Source organism: Acomys minous (assembly GCF_964271855.1).
Source record: "Acomys minous genome assembly, chromosome: 17".
In the NCBI taxonomy this organism is placed as follows: domain Eukaryota; kingdom Metazoa; phylum Chordata; class Mammalia; order Rodentia; family Muridae; genus Acomys; species Acomys minous.
The window spans coordinates 8,139,305-8,156,287 of record NC_140500.1 but is presented as its reverse complement, the minus strand read 5'-3'; the positions used below and the strand labels follow the sequence as shown (position 1 = coordinate 8,156,287).

Sequence of the window (16,983 nt, the reverse complement as noted above, 5' to 3'; positions counted from 1 at the left end):
AGGAGGTGGAGCCTTTACCCTCTGCGCCGTATTTGTTAAGGGTGGCCATGTGACTAGCCACCATCTTTGTAAGGGACAACCATATGGCAAGCAGCCATCTTTAAGAACAACCACATGACTGCCCCCTGCTTCCCACCACTGCCCTGGCCCCTCCCCTTTCATCTGCTGGAGATTCACTGGAGAGTCACATGCTGGACCTCTGCTCCCTAAGCCCTGCCTTCCTAAAAGCGGCTAGGGAAGGCCAGGGGCAGAGTTAATCTTCTCTGAGACCAGCGACTGGCAGCTGTGCTAATTCAGTAAATTGTGGACTAAGAGAGTCAAATATGGCTGCCTGTCAACTAAAAATAAAAATTGTCTCCGATTTCTTTTTCTCCTCTCAAAAAAAAAAAAAAAAAAAAAAGGATTGCTTTTTTGTTTTGATGTTGGACCATATATAAAACTTAACCTCTGTTAATCAACTTTTAGATAAAAGCAAGTTTCATTTTATTGTATCCTGGTTCAAAATGTTTCTTATTTCAAGGTTATATAGGTCTATTTCAAGATTATGTTTTTGTTTCTAATTTATGTCTTTACTATTTCCTAGACAAGTAAATAAATGCTGTTCCTTCTGTAACCGTCAACCACTCTGGATTCAACTACAGGCTTCCTGGCTGATGGATTTGATACAGTTTCTAAATTATTTTATAATGTTCTGCTGTATTAACATTTATTTGTTTACAATGTTAAAATTTAAATCACTGCCTTAAAACACATTTAACCTAAAATACTAAATGTAACGTTATTGATTATACAAAAAAAAAAAAACTGTTCTGCTGTCTTTTTGGACTGTGCTTACTTTTAATACTCCAACTTAACAGTGATAAAGCCTAAAGTCTCAGTCTTAACTATTAAGATAAACTACAAACAAAGTTTGTTTATCTAAATATTCTTAAGATAGACAAGATTGCGGTCTCGATTCCATCTTAACTGAAAGGCTGAGGATGTTTCCTGAACCCTCATATAGGAACTGGTAAATGTTTAAAACCCGAGAGGAGTGTTCTTCACAGGGTTTAGCCACTACACCTGAGGGAAGAAAATAGAAGTCTGCAACAACCCCTTCTGCCAGTGTCCATCCTGAGCCAGCTCTGTGAGGACCTGTTTCAGATGCAGCCAAACAGGAGACACTCCTTTCACAGCTGTTGCATCCATAATGGGACACGAGTCCCATGGCCTTGACTGTTGGTAAGATGCTCACATGCGGGCTTGTCCTCTGTGCCTAGCCATTGGACTTTTAACCAGCACAAGAGCTATAGATACTTCTAGCCTTCAAGCTCCTTGGCCTAAAAGTACAGATGGCTTTTAGATTTAGCAGCCTTGTCAAACCCAGGGTAATGCTACAGATCTGTTTTAACCGCATACTTGGGCTACATAGTCACATGACCAACTTCTGTCAGGTGAGGCTTCAGATACCTCCCCAGCCCTCTTCATATGCAGGAGCGCAAACTTTTAATTGTCATGTCTAGATACAGTCTACCTTGCTACCATTCTTTTAGCTAAAGGACAGTGACTACTTACAGCAATTTCACCTATGTCTTAAAGCTTCCAGAAAGATGTCTTATGAATGCTAGAAGGTCTAAGAAAGTGTTTTAAGTTGGTAGTTGCAAATTGTAAAGGTTATAATGTTTAAAATATGTTTTGTTTCTTCTTGATATTGTTGTATTAACTGTTCAGTGTTGACACTGATCAATGGAGCTCTTATTTATTAGTCCAACTATGGTAAAATATTCCACTATATAATGCTACCATAGTTCCAAGCTCAAGATTTTAAATTTCCTTTTTTTTTTTTTTGTCTTTTTCTTAAAACATTTCTCATTGTGCTAAAGTTATATACCTCCAATCTTTCATGACGTGTAGTGATTCTAAGGTGAGCTTTTGCCTTCTGCTTTACAGGAGGTTTCTGTCCTCCCTTGTGTTTCACAGGTGTCACATAAGTTCCATAAGGCTTCTCCCTTTCCTAAGCTCACCTCAAAGAGTATTTGTGCTTTTAACACTAAGTTCTTTTCCCAAGCCTCTGCTATGCTGTATGTCTACTGCCTTTCCCCCCAATGTGTATATGTCTAACAATGGGTGTTTTACTACAAATTACAAACAGTGACGATGCTAACATGTCTAAAATTTATCTCCCTTTATGAACTTAGAAGTTCATAAAGTTCTCAGGTCAAATGGAATCCAGATAAGTACTGCCAATCCACAGCCCACGTTTCTCACCTATTGCCTATCTCTAAGGGTAGGATTCCTCCCCATTTCACAGGTTTTGGGAGTCCCCTCACCTAACTACCTGATTACCACCTTTCTTCACCCAACACCAACTGAATTCTCCCTTCCTAGTCACATAAATGCTTCCCTTTGTCTGAGAGGCTGTTGATACCTCTCTGGTTCACTGGGAGCGAAGTTACCCAATTCCAGTCTCCATGACTGTGGCTGGTTCTTCTTGCTGACCTATAATTAGGACAGTTCCAACTGACACAGTTGACTCTGATACAGCTTGGCCCCGAAATATTCCTAGTGTACTAGGTAGGTTGCTGTGTCCCCAGGCTAGCCCAGCAGCAGAGCAGCTGAGCTCTTTTGGTTGCTGCCCAGTACTGAGGAGTAGCTGGAACAGTCTGTGCACCTGTTCTTTTAGTCACTATCCATTCTGGGGACATGCTAACAGATTATTGGCTTCATCTCCCTATGGAAGATGTCTAAATGCCTGTTCCTCTTAGCATGCCTTTGGGATGTCTTTTAGAGAATTTCAAATCCCTATGCACACATTAAGGGCTGCTAATCTTACATTCCTCTGCAACCAAACTTAGACAGATCTGAAACTAAACCATTTTAATTATTGCCAACAATCAGGTAAATTGGAAGGAAGTTCCCCGTGTTAAAACTTTTCTTTGCTCTCCCAAAATTTTCAAGTATTGACAACATTGTCTCTCACATTACTTTCAAGCTTTTTCTCTTTGCTCTCCCAAGAGTTTCAAATGTCCACCTAGAGGGAACTATCTCCCTAACCGATTAACTTTGTCTTCTGCTCACATATATGTTCTAGAATCCTGCTAGACTTCCTACATCTAGGACATTGACAAAACAGCTACCCACAAGTGCTCCAGTCCAATCTCACAGATCGTGACAGCTGGACTTGTATTGTTCCTCCTACCTGGGCCTGCATTGCCCTTCCTAGCCACAGATGTTCTTAGACCCTGGACAGTAAATGCAACAGCTTGTTCTTCTATAACCTGGCCAATATTTCAGCCTTTTAATGTCCTGTTGCCGCCCTACTGTCAGCAGGAAGTAGTTAAGATGATTACTTTCCCCTTTTATCCATTTACAAAAGACTGAAATGGTGTGCTCCAGACCAGGGACAAACAGTGCCAACTTCTCCCAGAACTCTTTAGGCCCTACCTGCTGCAGAACATGGCTGACATACCCCATGCTCTACCCTAAACTGTCAGGGAGAGGGTCTCTTTCCTCTTCACTATATAATATGGATATTTTGTTGCTATTCCCCCCTCTCTTTTTCCCCCTTACCTACATTTATATATTTAAACCTACCTTACATAAAAAAAACAATCCAACATCCTAATTTTTTAATTATAGGAAAAGGGAGGCATGTTGGTATTCTGCTTCAGTCTGCCTACCGGTGATGTCATTGGCTACCTGTCATGGGAGCGTGGCCCAGCCCAGGGCTATGTAAAAGGACAGACCCTTCTAGTGGCTCTCTCTCTCTCTCCTCTCCCTCTCTTACCCTTACTTTCCCTCTTACTATTCCCCTCTCTGTCCCTGTCTGTCTGTCTGTCTGTCTGTCTGTCTCTCTCTCTCTCTCTCTCCCTCCTTCTTTCTGTCTCTCTGTCTCTGGCTTTCTCTCTCTTTTCCTGGGGTACCCCTCCCCCTTTCCTTCTCTCCCTATGCTCATTTAATAAATTCCTCATCTAATATCATATCTGCTGCCTTGTACCTTATTATTTTATTGTCTTATATCTTCTCTTAACCATAAAAGTTATAATTGACTTTTATTACAATGATACACTTGCCTAAAATGTGTGAGAGGCCCTCTGAGAGGCCCCTATCCTTACAAAGTACCTTTGAAAGAACTGACTTTCCCAAATACTTGCTCTTAAGAAAGAGTTTTGGCTGGGCATGGTGGCACACATCTGTAAACCCAGCACCCAGGAGGCAGAGGCAGATGGAGCTCTTTGAGTTTGAGGCAAGCCTGGTCTGTAAAGTAAGTCCAGGACAGCCAGGGCTATTACACAGAAAAACTATGTCTTGAAAAGTGAAAAACAAAACAAAAAAGTTACATGACCACCTTTGAACTGATAAGGAAACTTCCATCAATCTTTGCTACATTATTTTTTAAACTTTTTATTGATTCTTTGTGAGTTTCACATCATGCACCTCAGTCCTACTCAGTTTCTTCTTCCCTCATATTTGCCCTCATCCCTTGCTACCTTCCCTGCAAATTAAAATACACACACACACACAAGCAAATAAAACAAAGCATAGGAAACATCTCATCATAAAGCTGTAGTGTATCACGGTATGTCCCACAACCTGATTAATTCGGTCAGTGCTCTTAACAAAATGATCAATTGTATGACAATAGTAATGAAAGAAGGGATTTTCAATGACACATTAATGATTAGAAGTCTAATCTTGGAAGCATTATGTCTATAATAAAACAAAGAGAGTTAGCAAATCCTAAATAGATAAAGACAGATGCAGATGTCTTGGACATAGAAAGAATAATTATTCCATTGTGGCACAACCAGGATGCTTATTTTCAGCTCTAAATACCTCCACTATCAAACCATAACATCAGTAGAATTAACTAGTGTTTTGTGAATAGAAAAAATTTAAAGCTCTTTGAAGTTATGTGAGGAACACAGACTTCCCTTGATTGAGTTAAAAAAGAAAATGGTATTTGAATATGAAGGCTGTTTTACAGGATAGTGTTATAGTTACCATGGAAGTCTTTCCTTAGAAAATCTTAAGTTCTACCCCAAAGTTCTGAAAATGCTATCAGTAGCTATTTTTATCATGAATAACATAATTTTGAGGTCCTTAAAGAAAAGAAAATATTTCCTCTAATATCTCTCATGATTCAAAGCAAGTGAGATGTACATTCTCTTCATGGGTTTGCACAGGTCAATAGAAAACTCACTATAGTTTGGTTTTCAGTTCTCTGACATTCTCAACCTCCGGACTTTTGTGCACATCCACACATTTGCTTTCTTTCTCTGTGAGCTTCATCTCTGTAAGTTCAGTTTCTGAAGAGTTGATTTCTCCAGGGAGTTGGATCTTCTTCATAAATCTTAGGATGAAGAATGCTGGGAGATAGCTTGATCCTTTTAGTGCTGCAGGTACCCCCAGGTAAATGCGCCTATTGAAAAGAATTAGTTGAGTTGGGCATGGTGGTGGTTTATGACTGTAATCCTAGCAATTGGGGAGGCAGAGGCAGGCAGATTTCTGTGAGTTCGAGGCCAGGCTGATCTACAAAGAGATTCCAGGACAACCAAGGCTTTACAGAGAAACCCTGTCTCAAAAACAAACAAAAGCCAAGAACAAAGAAAAGAACTAATCTGTATTAAATCTTAATGTGTTTAGTGAAAGCTAATTTTGTATATTCTTACAGATCCTTTATTCTTTGAAGAAAAACATCTGGTGATTATTTTTCCCATGTACTTTACATAATCTTTTTTGGAGAGATAATAATTACGTTTGTTAAAAATGCCATAAAATGACTTCTACCACCAAAGTTTAAATGCATTTTTTCATGTTGGTGATACCAAGTTTCCATTGTCGACCTGACTGGATTTAAGACCATACAGAAATACATCTTGGGGGCATCTAGGAGGATGGTTTAGAAAGGTTTAGCTTTAAAATATGGTCTGCTGCATAGTGATGTCAATTTTAGACAATCTAGAATTATAGGCCACCAGGCTATGTGACTACCTTAAGGGTGGCAGAGGTGAGAGTCACAAGGCTAGATGCAGGCCCATAACAGGGAGGGAACAGCTCTATTCCTGACAGTGTCATGACAAGATTTTCAGGTTTGGATACATCTTGAACTCACTCCTGCTCCAGGCCAGCTCCACCAGTTTCACAGTTCAGCTGTCACAATTTTAGACATACAAGGGTTTCAATATCACAAAACAATCTATTTGTGGAACACAGCATATCAATATTTTTTAAAATACGTCCTTTTTCTTTATAAGGGGAATGTCCAGCAAAGCACCTAGAATGCCTCTTCATGCAAATGAAACATTCCCAGCACCTTGGTCCCAGCCAATGATGTACCCTCACCTTGAAAACCCCTATCCACTCACCAAGGTTTATAGAGTCCTTGTCCTCCCTCCAATAAACAGAGCTCTTTCAGTAAAAAAAAAAAAAAAAAAAAAAAAAAAAAAGTCTCCAGAGGTTATTTCTTTCAGCACTCATGCCAACCAAATCCTGTGTCCACCCACCTGGCCCAGCTACTCTTCAGCGCCCCCTAGTGCAGCCAAGTGTGCAATGTGCCTGGATACCCTTAGTGGAAAAGCAGACCTGGGCTGCATAAAATATGTCCTATTAGTCACTGTCATATATTAGTAGATTTGAGTTGTTCATTTTCATGTATAATTTTTCAGGTTTAAGCATGAAAACTGTACAAGCTTCCTGAAATGAATTAAGTAATTGTTCCTTTTGTGATTTTTTTTCAGTAACTTATATACTGTTATAAGGTACCTATTCTTTGTAAATTTGATAAAATATGCCTTAATGATTTTGGAAGTAGTGTGTTTGGAAAATAGGTGTTTTTGACATGTGCACATTTCTAAATAACTATGAAAGTCTTCCTTCATGTTCACAACATATTTATAGTAAAGTATTGTGTCCTGTCAATATACAATTTAGAATATCCTGGAAAGGATGTGTGGATTATACTGACTTGTGAAAATGACCATGGGACATTTTCTGATTACATTAATTGAGGTGAGAAGATCTAGACCACAGTGGGAGGTAACACTCTTCAGATACAAAATTCAGGACTATATAAGAATAGAAAATATTCACGGCTATTTTTATGGAAGGAATATATAATTACAATATATATGTATAGATGCTCAAGACTTTAGATATAACAGTCTAGAAATATAATTGTCTTTTTTTTCTAGATGTATAATAGATTAGGAAATATCTTAGTTTATTTCCTTGTCACTGTTATGAAAGACCTTGATAATTTGTCTCACAATTCTGAGACAGTCCACCATTGTGGGGATGTCAAGGCAGCTGAAACTTTAACACAGAGATACACTGACTGCACTTGAGTCCTTCTACACTGTTGCTATGGGCATACCAGGCCAGGAATGGAACCTCAGCTACTTCCGGACATACACACATTGGAACAGGGTATTAACCAGCACTTCTCCCTCTCTCGCCCACCAGAACTGTTCAGTATAATGCTCACCCTGAAACATCAGGTGGGAAAAATTCCTTTTGGCTGAAGAGGTTATAGAAGCAAGAAGGAGTCTTTGCTACAATACACTCTGTAACCAATTTCCTCTGCTCTCTTCATTGGGAATGCAGCCTTAGAGAGCAACAAGGTAACAGCCAAAGTCTTCTTCAGGATCAGCCTGTCATAACCCCTAGAGGTGGGGCAGCAGTGATGCCACACAGCTTTTTCAGTGTACTGTTAGTGAGGTCCCTGCTTAGCTTGGAAAGTGGTGGAAACCATGTAAATAATAGCTTTTAGAGCAAACAATAGCATGAAAACACCCACAATTGGATGTACCCCGATCTCAAATGGTGGGTACCCATGTGTCTTGATTCTTCAGGGTAATGGCTCCAGGTATTTCTATCTGTGGCAAACTACTCACTCTTGTGACACTCTCAGTGGGTTTTTTCTTTTTTCCCACAGTCCCTCTTCTGAGTTAAGTTGTGTTCATAAGCAGCCAACCACTAAGTGCAGTATAGCATATCTATAGGTTCACAGAGATGAGACTGTTGGTCAAACGTAATAAGTTCCCTTCTCAAGATAGGCTTTGCCTACAGCACCCAGCACAGTTTTTTAAGCTGCATGGCCCTGTACAGATTTCGGGTTCTCATCTAGTTAGGCTGCAAGCATGGGAGGGCTGTGAATTTTCCAGGAACTAGATGCCAGAACCATGCTGCATGAATCTTCTGAGAGTCTGTCTTCCCAACCACTGCAGAAGGGAAAAGTCCCTTCTCTCTGTCCATAGGTAAAGGGCAGTAGGAAATATGAGATTTTGTTCCCATCTGTATTATCCTTGCCCCAAGTCCTGAATCTTGTTCTTCTATTTATCTCTTGTGTTCTGCCATGCTAACTCAGCTCAAGATGCAAATTTCCCTTCTACTCCAGGGCCTCTATGCTGACACCTGCTCCCTTTCTAAAGTATTCTAAAGGGATTTTTAGGAAACCCACTCATGATTAAATGTATTAAGCATTGAAGAAATAATGTAAAAATATTAAAACATAAGTAAGGAAGTTATACCACCTATGTGCATTCTGAAAATTAAGTGAAATATAATTTTATCACTTTAGAAAATTTAGATGTGAATAACGGCATTTTATGCTACAAAACTTGATCTCAAAACTTATCATTACCTGAAGCGATTTATATCATACATCCTGCATGCCCCAGGCTCACCACATTTCAGAGTTCCCCAATGTAAACAGGTCCTGTCTACTAAAGCACCAAAGTAAACAGGTGCAGGAATGCCAGCTGCAATGAAGAGAGAAAAAAGAAATAAACCACACTCCAAACAAATCAACAACAACAAACTTAGCCTATTTATAAGAAGAAAGAAAGGAGAAAGAGAGAGAGAGAGAGAGAGAGAGAGAGAGAGAGAGAGAGAGAGAGAGAGAGAGAGGTGTAATTTTACTTGGAATCACATCACTTTCCATATTTAAAAAGAACAACATAACAATTTATGAACCAAATGTTGTAAACTTACTTTTAAGAACCATAAATTAATGGAAAGTTTCTAGATCACAACAAATGAGAGCTATATATAAGTTGAGAAGAATATATCATTGAGTTCATGATTATGACACTCATGCATTTTCTGAAATGTCTTCTATTGGTTTTCTGTATATCCAACTAACAAAATCCTTTCCAGCCCCCTTTCTCTTGAATCTACTAAGAAATGAAAGGCATAATTAGAGTCAGGTAAGGTCTTTAAAGACAAGGGGAAGCGTTTTTCATCTGTGCAGTTACTTCATTCTCAGACTAATTACAAGAAGCTTTTTCCAAACACAAGTGCTTGTACACTGACATTCAGCAAACACTGGGTAGAAAACACCCTCTATTAAAGATGCTACAAGGTCCTTGGATCTTCCTGGCTGTGGACAGTTGGGATAATGCAGATCCAGAGACAAATTATCTATACCTCTCATATTGATCATTCCTTGCCCCATCTCTGTGTCTGAACACATATCCGTGTCACTATCACATGAAGCCTTTGAGGGTGTGTTGACTGAAGAAGTCACTAGCCTCCACCCACACAAACCCTAAGAATGCCATCAGATAACATCTGAGCTTACAGCAGAAAATATTTGAGAAGTGCTTTATTCTTGGGTTCCCTTGTTCTCTAACTATAAATATCACTAAACAGTTCTTATATTGTGATGTGATATTTTGGTGACCTGAATCTGTGTACCCGTGTCATGGTCACTCGTGCTTGATTCCAGATAAGCCCTATTCCCTTTAAGGCTAGAGTTGTATTTTGGGTTGACAAGATAATTGCTTTCTTCTTATTTATGAAAAATTAATTGGTTTACTAAACACTTAATATTTGTCTTATTGTTGGGAAATTCTTCATACCAAATACTCTCATGCAAAATGTATGTAATCCAATCCCAAGTGACTTCTCTTCAGACTTGATGCACCTGAAAAATACATATATACATATGAACATACATACGTGCACATACATGCATTCCTACATACATACATACATACATAAAAGTTCATAACACAAATACAAATCTGCCTTATCATCCTCCTATGACAGTGAATGATAGCTCATGATTCCAATGCTTAAGCTTTTCATCCTGAAGTGATACTGGCACAGCTCTACCTCTGTTAAACCCACACAGGGGAAGGAGAGTAAGGACTTCTGAAAGCTGGCCTCTAACCTCCATATCTAAAGCATATATGAGCCCATTAACAGAGATTGTTGCTAACCTAGATTAATAGTTTCCTGGTTACCATGACAAACACCATGCCATGCCTACTACGATGGACCAAAACCTTTGAAACCACAGACCAGATAAATCTTTACTTTTCGAACGTTGTTTGCCAGCTTTTTCTCATGTTGATTAAAAAGCAAACACAGGTCACATAACAGTTCAAGATATGGTAAATACAGTCCCATAGATAAACAGAGAATGTACCCTTTATGTATGCTATGAAATTAAGAAAATGACTTTGCTATATGGATTTAACAACTTTAGAATTTGTCTGTTCTATTCCGCCTAAAAGAATAGATTTGAGATGGTTTTGATAATTACATACAAAGGGAGGCCTATAAAACCGTGAAGATAAAAACTGAAAAATATGCTTATAAGTTAGGACTATGGAAGACCTTTTAAAATGTGTTCTTTTTCCTGACCAAATACACCCTTAGGCAAGAAAATAATTATATATAACTGTTTGGATTTCATTTTAGAAATAATTCCATGAATAATATTTTAAACAATCATACATTAAAACTCATACAGCCACATTTTCTTAGACCCAGTTGAAGAGTCAGCTTTGAAAGTAAGATAACTGAGCAAGTGAGTGCGGGATGGAAGTGGGAGCAGGTGCACAGCAAACATGAAAGCGTCTCTCCAGAGCATGTTGGGAGGCTCTAACAGGAGGGTTCAGCTGCTCATGTGCCCTTCACCTATGACCATTCTCCTCTATGATGAAAAGTCATCCTTACCAACTGAGCATGCGACTTTGGAACTGAGGCATCAGGCGTAGTGAGGAAGAAAGGGGACACCACTGACCAACAGCAGCTGAGTCTGCCTGGCATGTGATGGGGTGACAGATGTCACAGCCAAATGTCCCTCCCTTGCAAGAACTTAAGATGTAAGAACTAGCAATACTTGGTGCCTTTATCTGTTCATGAACCTATGAACTGAAGCAAGGAATAACCCGCGTCTCCATTTGTATGAATATAAAATGAATACAGAAGGACATATGTCTAGCCTATTCTACTGAGGGTGTGTGATGAGCAGAAGCAGCTAAAAGAAGAACTGAGGAGAAGGGCAGGAGGAGAAGAGAGAAGAGGAGGTGAGGGGTGGGAGGGAAGGGGAGAGTAGGGGAGGAAAGAGAGAAGAAGAGAAAGAGAAGTGTGAGGGGAGAAGAGGAGAGAAGCAAAGGAGGAGAAAAGGAGGAGGAGGAGGAGGAGGGGGCACAAAGGGCCCGTGGGCAAGGAAACGAAAGAGCACAGGGAAAGGAAAAGAGACGTGAGAACCTTGGTGCAGTGTGTGACGACGATCATAGCTAATGCAACTTTGCTTCTGAATTCCAATGAGAAAAAAAAATGTAGAGCTGAACCTTTTCCCCTTGACAGTGTGTGTGAAGTTTGCTAGACTGGAAAGAACACCTGATAATAATAATAATAATAATAATAATAATAATAATAATAATAATAATAATAATAATAATAATAATAAACCTTTGAAATGCAACTTCCTCCGTTTGTGTTAGAGAGATGAATATCTACACTGCTTTCATGTACCTCCTGTTAGAGAGGATCGATTAATGCATTCATGTTTTCTGTTAAAGACAGATTGAGAGCAGAATGTCAAGGGGGCCTGGTCTCTTTTACACAGAAAGTTTCACACTGCCAGTCAGTTAGCTGAGCCATAGGGAATGAGTGCCAGGCAACTAGTGTCTAGCTGCAAAAAAAGAAGTCTGTTCACTTAGGGTCAATAAGGGGAGAAAAATGGACAAGGACAGGAAGAAAAATTTCAGTGAACTTTAAATTACTGTTAAATTTGGCAATGTTTAGCATAAGGGTCTTGATAAAGGTATCTTAAAGCCCTGATGTTCTAGGAATCATGACTCCAAAGGCCTTTATTGGGAAAGGTAATAAGATAAAATGGCCAAACATATCTAAATGACATCTGTGGTGTGGCTCAGTGGGTAAATGTCCTTACTCCAAAAATTCGATGACCCCAGTTCAATCCCCAAAACCCAGGAACAGATGTAAAAAAAATAAAATGGAGAAGTCCAAATCAGTGACATGCATCTATAATCCAGGCATTCTCACAGTGAAGTAGGAAAGAAAACAGAATTTCTTGGGACCTTGAGGCCCAGATAGGATGAGTACACAGGCAGCACATCAGCAGAAATACCAAGAGAGACCCTGCCACAGATAAAAAATGCAACTAGAGAACTGAATCGCCAGCACTGTCTTTTGAACCAGGAGCCCACATCCACATCCACACACACACACACACACACACACACACACACACACACACACATACACACATACACACACAAACACACACACACACACACACACACACACACACACACACATGCAAGCAGGCACACAGGCACGCAGACACCCACGCAGGCACAAATGCCCACATGCATGCACACACATATGCACACTATGAAGAAGGAAAAAGGAAAAGCTAAATGAAGGGGCTGGGTTACTTATTACCTCAGGAGAACCATGTACCCAGGTATGGCTGATAGAGAGTAGATGAAACTGAGAATTACTGTCAGGATTAAATAGTACTGCAGCATCTTAGCACAGTCAGGGCCCTTGTTACACAGCCCGAGGACAGCAGATGAATTTCCTGATGAGCGAATGCAGCTGCAGTTTTGAAACACCTGTCAACAAACAAACGAAAGCTAGTGTGCTATTGAAGGAAGAAAAATACTGGGACAAAACCTTCATAATTTTCTACACAGCTAGTTAGATTAAATGGAGAGTGTTGTGGCCAATGACACAGTTCAAAGGAAGAGCACTCATACAGTTCAAATGAGGACCCGTGTTTGACTACAAACACCATTAAATAATAATACTGATAAAAAGGAGGTTCCTTGTTTATTTCTGTGTTTCTTCTGCTATCTCAGAAATCATAAAATATAAAAAGGTATATATTTGAAAATAGTATTATTCTTCTCTAAGTACACTGAACAAATGTGCAAAAATTCATATTCTGAATTCACACCTTATTTTATTTTTATTTGTTTACTTGGTTATTTTTGTATCTATGTGTGCATATATGTGTATACGTGTATGCATACATCTGCATGAGTGTGTCTATGTGTGGATATGTGTGTGCCATGGCATGCATGCACAAGTCACAGAATAAGTTACGAGACTTAGTACTCTCTTTCTACAAAGTGAGTCCCAGAATATAATTCTGGTATTAAGGCTTAGTGTCAAATACCTTTACCCATTGCTCCAACATTATAACTTGCACATAATCTTTTTAAAAAGCAAAAAAATATGCATTTTAACCTACTACTAAGTACTCAAACAAAATAACTTTCAGAATGTTGATGGAATAGTTAGTTGCTTACTAATAAACAAAGTTATGTCAACAAATAAGTGTTTATTTAAAAAATAAAGTCAATTTTAAAAATATATTTCCACTAACTCTAAGTATTACAACATGTTTAAGTCAAGAAAACTGCTTGGCTCTTTATCTTGCTAAACTCTCATGACAAGCGCCGGGCAGGTGGAACAGTCAGTAAAGTCCTGCAGAAGCATAAGGACCTGAGTTCGCATCCCCAGCACACATAGGAAAATGCGTGCGCAGAGGATGTGCTTGCAACACTGGTGATCTGAAGGTGAGGACAGGTGACTTCCTGTGGCTCAGTTGCCAGATGGTCTAACAGAAGCCACAAATTCCAGGACAGTGAGATCCTGTCTCAAAAGCACCAAGTGCATGGGGCCTGAGAGTCAACAGCTGACGTTACCTTGTGGCCTCCATATGCACAGGCACCTGCACACCACTAAATAAATAAATAAATAATACATATTGTGATATGAAAACGTAAGTGTTCTGTCCACCTCAACTACACAGCAAGCTTGAGGCCAGCCTGGGCTTTGTAAGTTCCTACCACAACAAAGGTCAAGTTCTGTCCAGAGTAATTTACAGTTTCAACTTTAATGTGGATTTACGTGCATGCTCCTGGATCTGTGTGTACACAAACAGGTGCATGTGGGTGCCTGAGGAGGACAGAGGAGGGTGTCAGATGGCCTGGAGGGTGTCAGATGGCCTGTCCATCCTGCCCAGATATTTTAACTCAGATCACTTGAACAATGATCTCAGCTGCTTTGAAATTACAAAATAATGCTCAGACTCTGTCAAGGCTTTACATAATCTCTAAGAATTGTAACACCAAGTATGAGTATACGGATTAAATTGATTTGTTCACAAAAATATTAAACTATTTTAGGCATGACTATTTTTGCTTCTTAGCAGATGTAGGCTTAGATCACCACACACGTTAATGCAGTACACAAACATCAGCCCAAACACTGAAAGGGTGTTTACCATGTTGACTCCTGTTCCAACAGACTTCTCACAGCCCGCAAGGCAGGCTGACATGTACGCTATGCCATTGTCACCACACACTGGATCCCATGTTTTTGTTAAGCAGCTACACCTGGTGTTGCAGTCAGCAAGGACCTTATTCTCCACATGTAAAGGCTGCTGAGTTCTGAAATAATTTAAAATATTGTTATGGATACTGAAAACCCATTCAAACCTTTATTATTTTTCTTCATTCAGCATGTACACACATACACACAGAAAGAGAGAGAGAGAGAGAGAGAGAGAGAGAGAGAGAGAGAGAGAGAGAGAGAGAGAGAGAGAATCTTATTCTACCCCATAATAGAAACAAAATCATCCAAACAGTAACATGTGGTCTTTGTACTGTTTTTGGCACACAAATTATCTACTTCAGTGGTTGCATGACTCCTTTTTTCAATTTCGTTAAAAGTAAACATTAATTGTCTACACTATAAAACCCCTACCCAGATCTAGTCAATGGTCAGAACATTCTCCACAGTTGAGTAGAGAGTGGGATATGACTTTCTCACATACTCTGGTGCCTCACATTTGACCATGTCCCCTGGAGGGGGAGACCTGGTGGCACTCAGAGGAAGGACAGCAGATTACCAAGAAGAGACTTGATACCCTATGAGCATATACAGGGGTAGGTAATCCCCCCTCAGGAACAGTCATAAGGGAGGGGAATAAGGGGAAAATGGGAGGGAGGGAAGAATGGGAGGATACAAAGGATAGCATAACCATTGAGATGTAACAAAAATAAATTTAAAAAAAGAAAATATGATGACATTAAAACTAAATTGAAGATCACTAATCACACACTGACTGCATGATGGAGAATAATGAAAAAGCTGGCCTGAACAAAATTACTTATTTTATTTGAAATCATTTCAATATTACAGTTCTTAAGAATTTTGAATTTTTTTTTACTTTTAATTTTTTTCTTTCATGTGTGTGTGTTTGTGTAAGCACACTTGTACAACAGCACACATGTGGAGGTCAGAAGATAACCTTCCACCTTGCTGGAGGCAGTGTCTCTTGTTGTTCACTGCTGCAAATGCCAGACTAGCAGGCACATGAACGTTCAGGATTTTCCTGCCTGTGCCCCTCAGCTCCTCAGCTCACAGTAGGAACACTGGGGTCACACGGACCCCACCATGTCAAGCTTTCCACGGTTTCTGAAGATCTGAACCCAGGACCCCCTGCCAGCTCAGCAAGCACTTTACCACTGAGTCCTCTCTCTAGCCCTTTGAAAGGAACCTCCACATGTATGGTTTATTTCATTTCAATTGATTGTTTGATCTTATAACTATGTCCTATACTGTTTTAACATATTCATGCTAATATAGAATATGATCAGGGAACCCTTAAAATGTGAAATCCAAGACTACAGAGTACATGAGATATAACTATACCAGTGACATATATGTATATATAGATGTGTGTGTGTGTGTGTGTGTGTGTGTGTGTGTGTACACACAAGATAGGGGACGGAAGAGATGGCTCAGAGGTAGAGTACTCTTCCCAGCAACCACAAGGTGGCTCACAACCATCTATAATAAGATATGGTACCCTCTTCTGGCATGCAGGCATGCATGCAGGCAGAACACTGTATGCTTAATAAATAAATCTTTAAAAAATGAATACATTAATTGACTTATCATGTATTAGATTCAATTATGCTAAATTTGAGCCCATTGTGGAAACATATGAAGGCCTGCTGGCCTCATACTCAACTTTTAGTGCTAACTGTGGGAGTATAAAATACATGGGTAATGTAGGCTACAAAACCTAATTTTTTACACTTTACTACACTTTTTGTACACTTTAAAGCACAGTAGGATATCACCATGCTACCATCTGTATGCCTGGGAAGTCATAAACCTAATCACTAGCAGTTCTCAGAACTTGCTTACATTTGTATGAGCTGGTATAGAGTTTATGAGGGGAAAAAAACCTATAAGATAACCATGGATCACGCCATTGAATCATTATTAAATTATCTTCTTATATATAACTCTTGGAGAAGTTAGGCTAGCAATTGTGAAAATAATTTGCTCTTTATGATTAAACAACATACCTGTCATAAGAGGTAGTTAGGCCTGCAACAGGGAAATTATCACAGGTCAATATAAAGTTGCAGAGTGAGAGAAGAAGCTGAGAAATGGATAAGCAGAACGCTATGCATGCAGCTTTCTTGATAGTAATCTTGAACTTCTTCATAATAAAGCCACCAATTAAATATCCAAAACATACTGGAGGTAATGTGTAAACACCTATAAATGCAAGGAAAATTGTATTTAGAAAAGGCATCAGAAAATAAATATGTTATAAACTTGTTCAGTACATTTTAGGAAACTGTTTATCTTGAATATACACTGATTATAACCCCTACTCCCTCACATATTATATAAAAAGTTTTCAAA

General features: G+C 39.3%; 1 protein-coding gene across 12 annotated transcripts in view; it reads right to left on the bottom strand.

The window, feature by feature from the left end:
• Window positions 1-1,055: 1,055 nt before the first annotated feature.
• LOC311588530 (solute carrier organic anion transporter family member 1A5-like) overlaps window positions 1,056-16,983 on the bottom strand; it is a 61,590-nt gene continuing 45,662 nt past the window's right edge. For 10 of the 12 annotated variants that reach the window (XM_084766262.1, XM_084766263.1, XM_084766260.1 and 7 more), the window contains 6 exons: window positions 16,638-16,833; window positions 14,540-14,705; window positions 12,688-12,860; window positions 9,843-9,907; window positions 8,624-8,741; window positions 4,398-5,401 (listed from right to left, as the gene is read on the bottom strand). In XM_084766262.1, coding sequence (XP_084622388.1) covers window positions 5,182-5,401; window positions 8,624-8,741; window positions 9,843-9,907; window positions 12,688-12,860; window positions 14,540-14,705; window positions 16,638-16,833 — 938 coding nt within the window. In that variant the 3' untranslated portion in view covers window positions 4,398-5,181. Of the gene's footprint in view, window positions 1,320-4,397; window positions 5,402-8,623; window positions 8,742-9,842; window positions 9,908-12,687; window positions 12,861-14,539; window positions 14,706-16,637; window positions 16,834-16,983 lie in introns of those variants that run through there. The other 2 variants (XM_084766258.1, XM_084766259.1) reach the window with 2 other exon arrangements.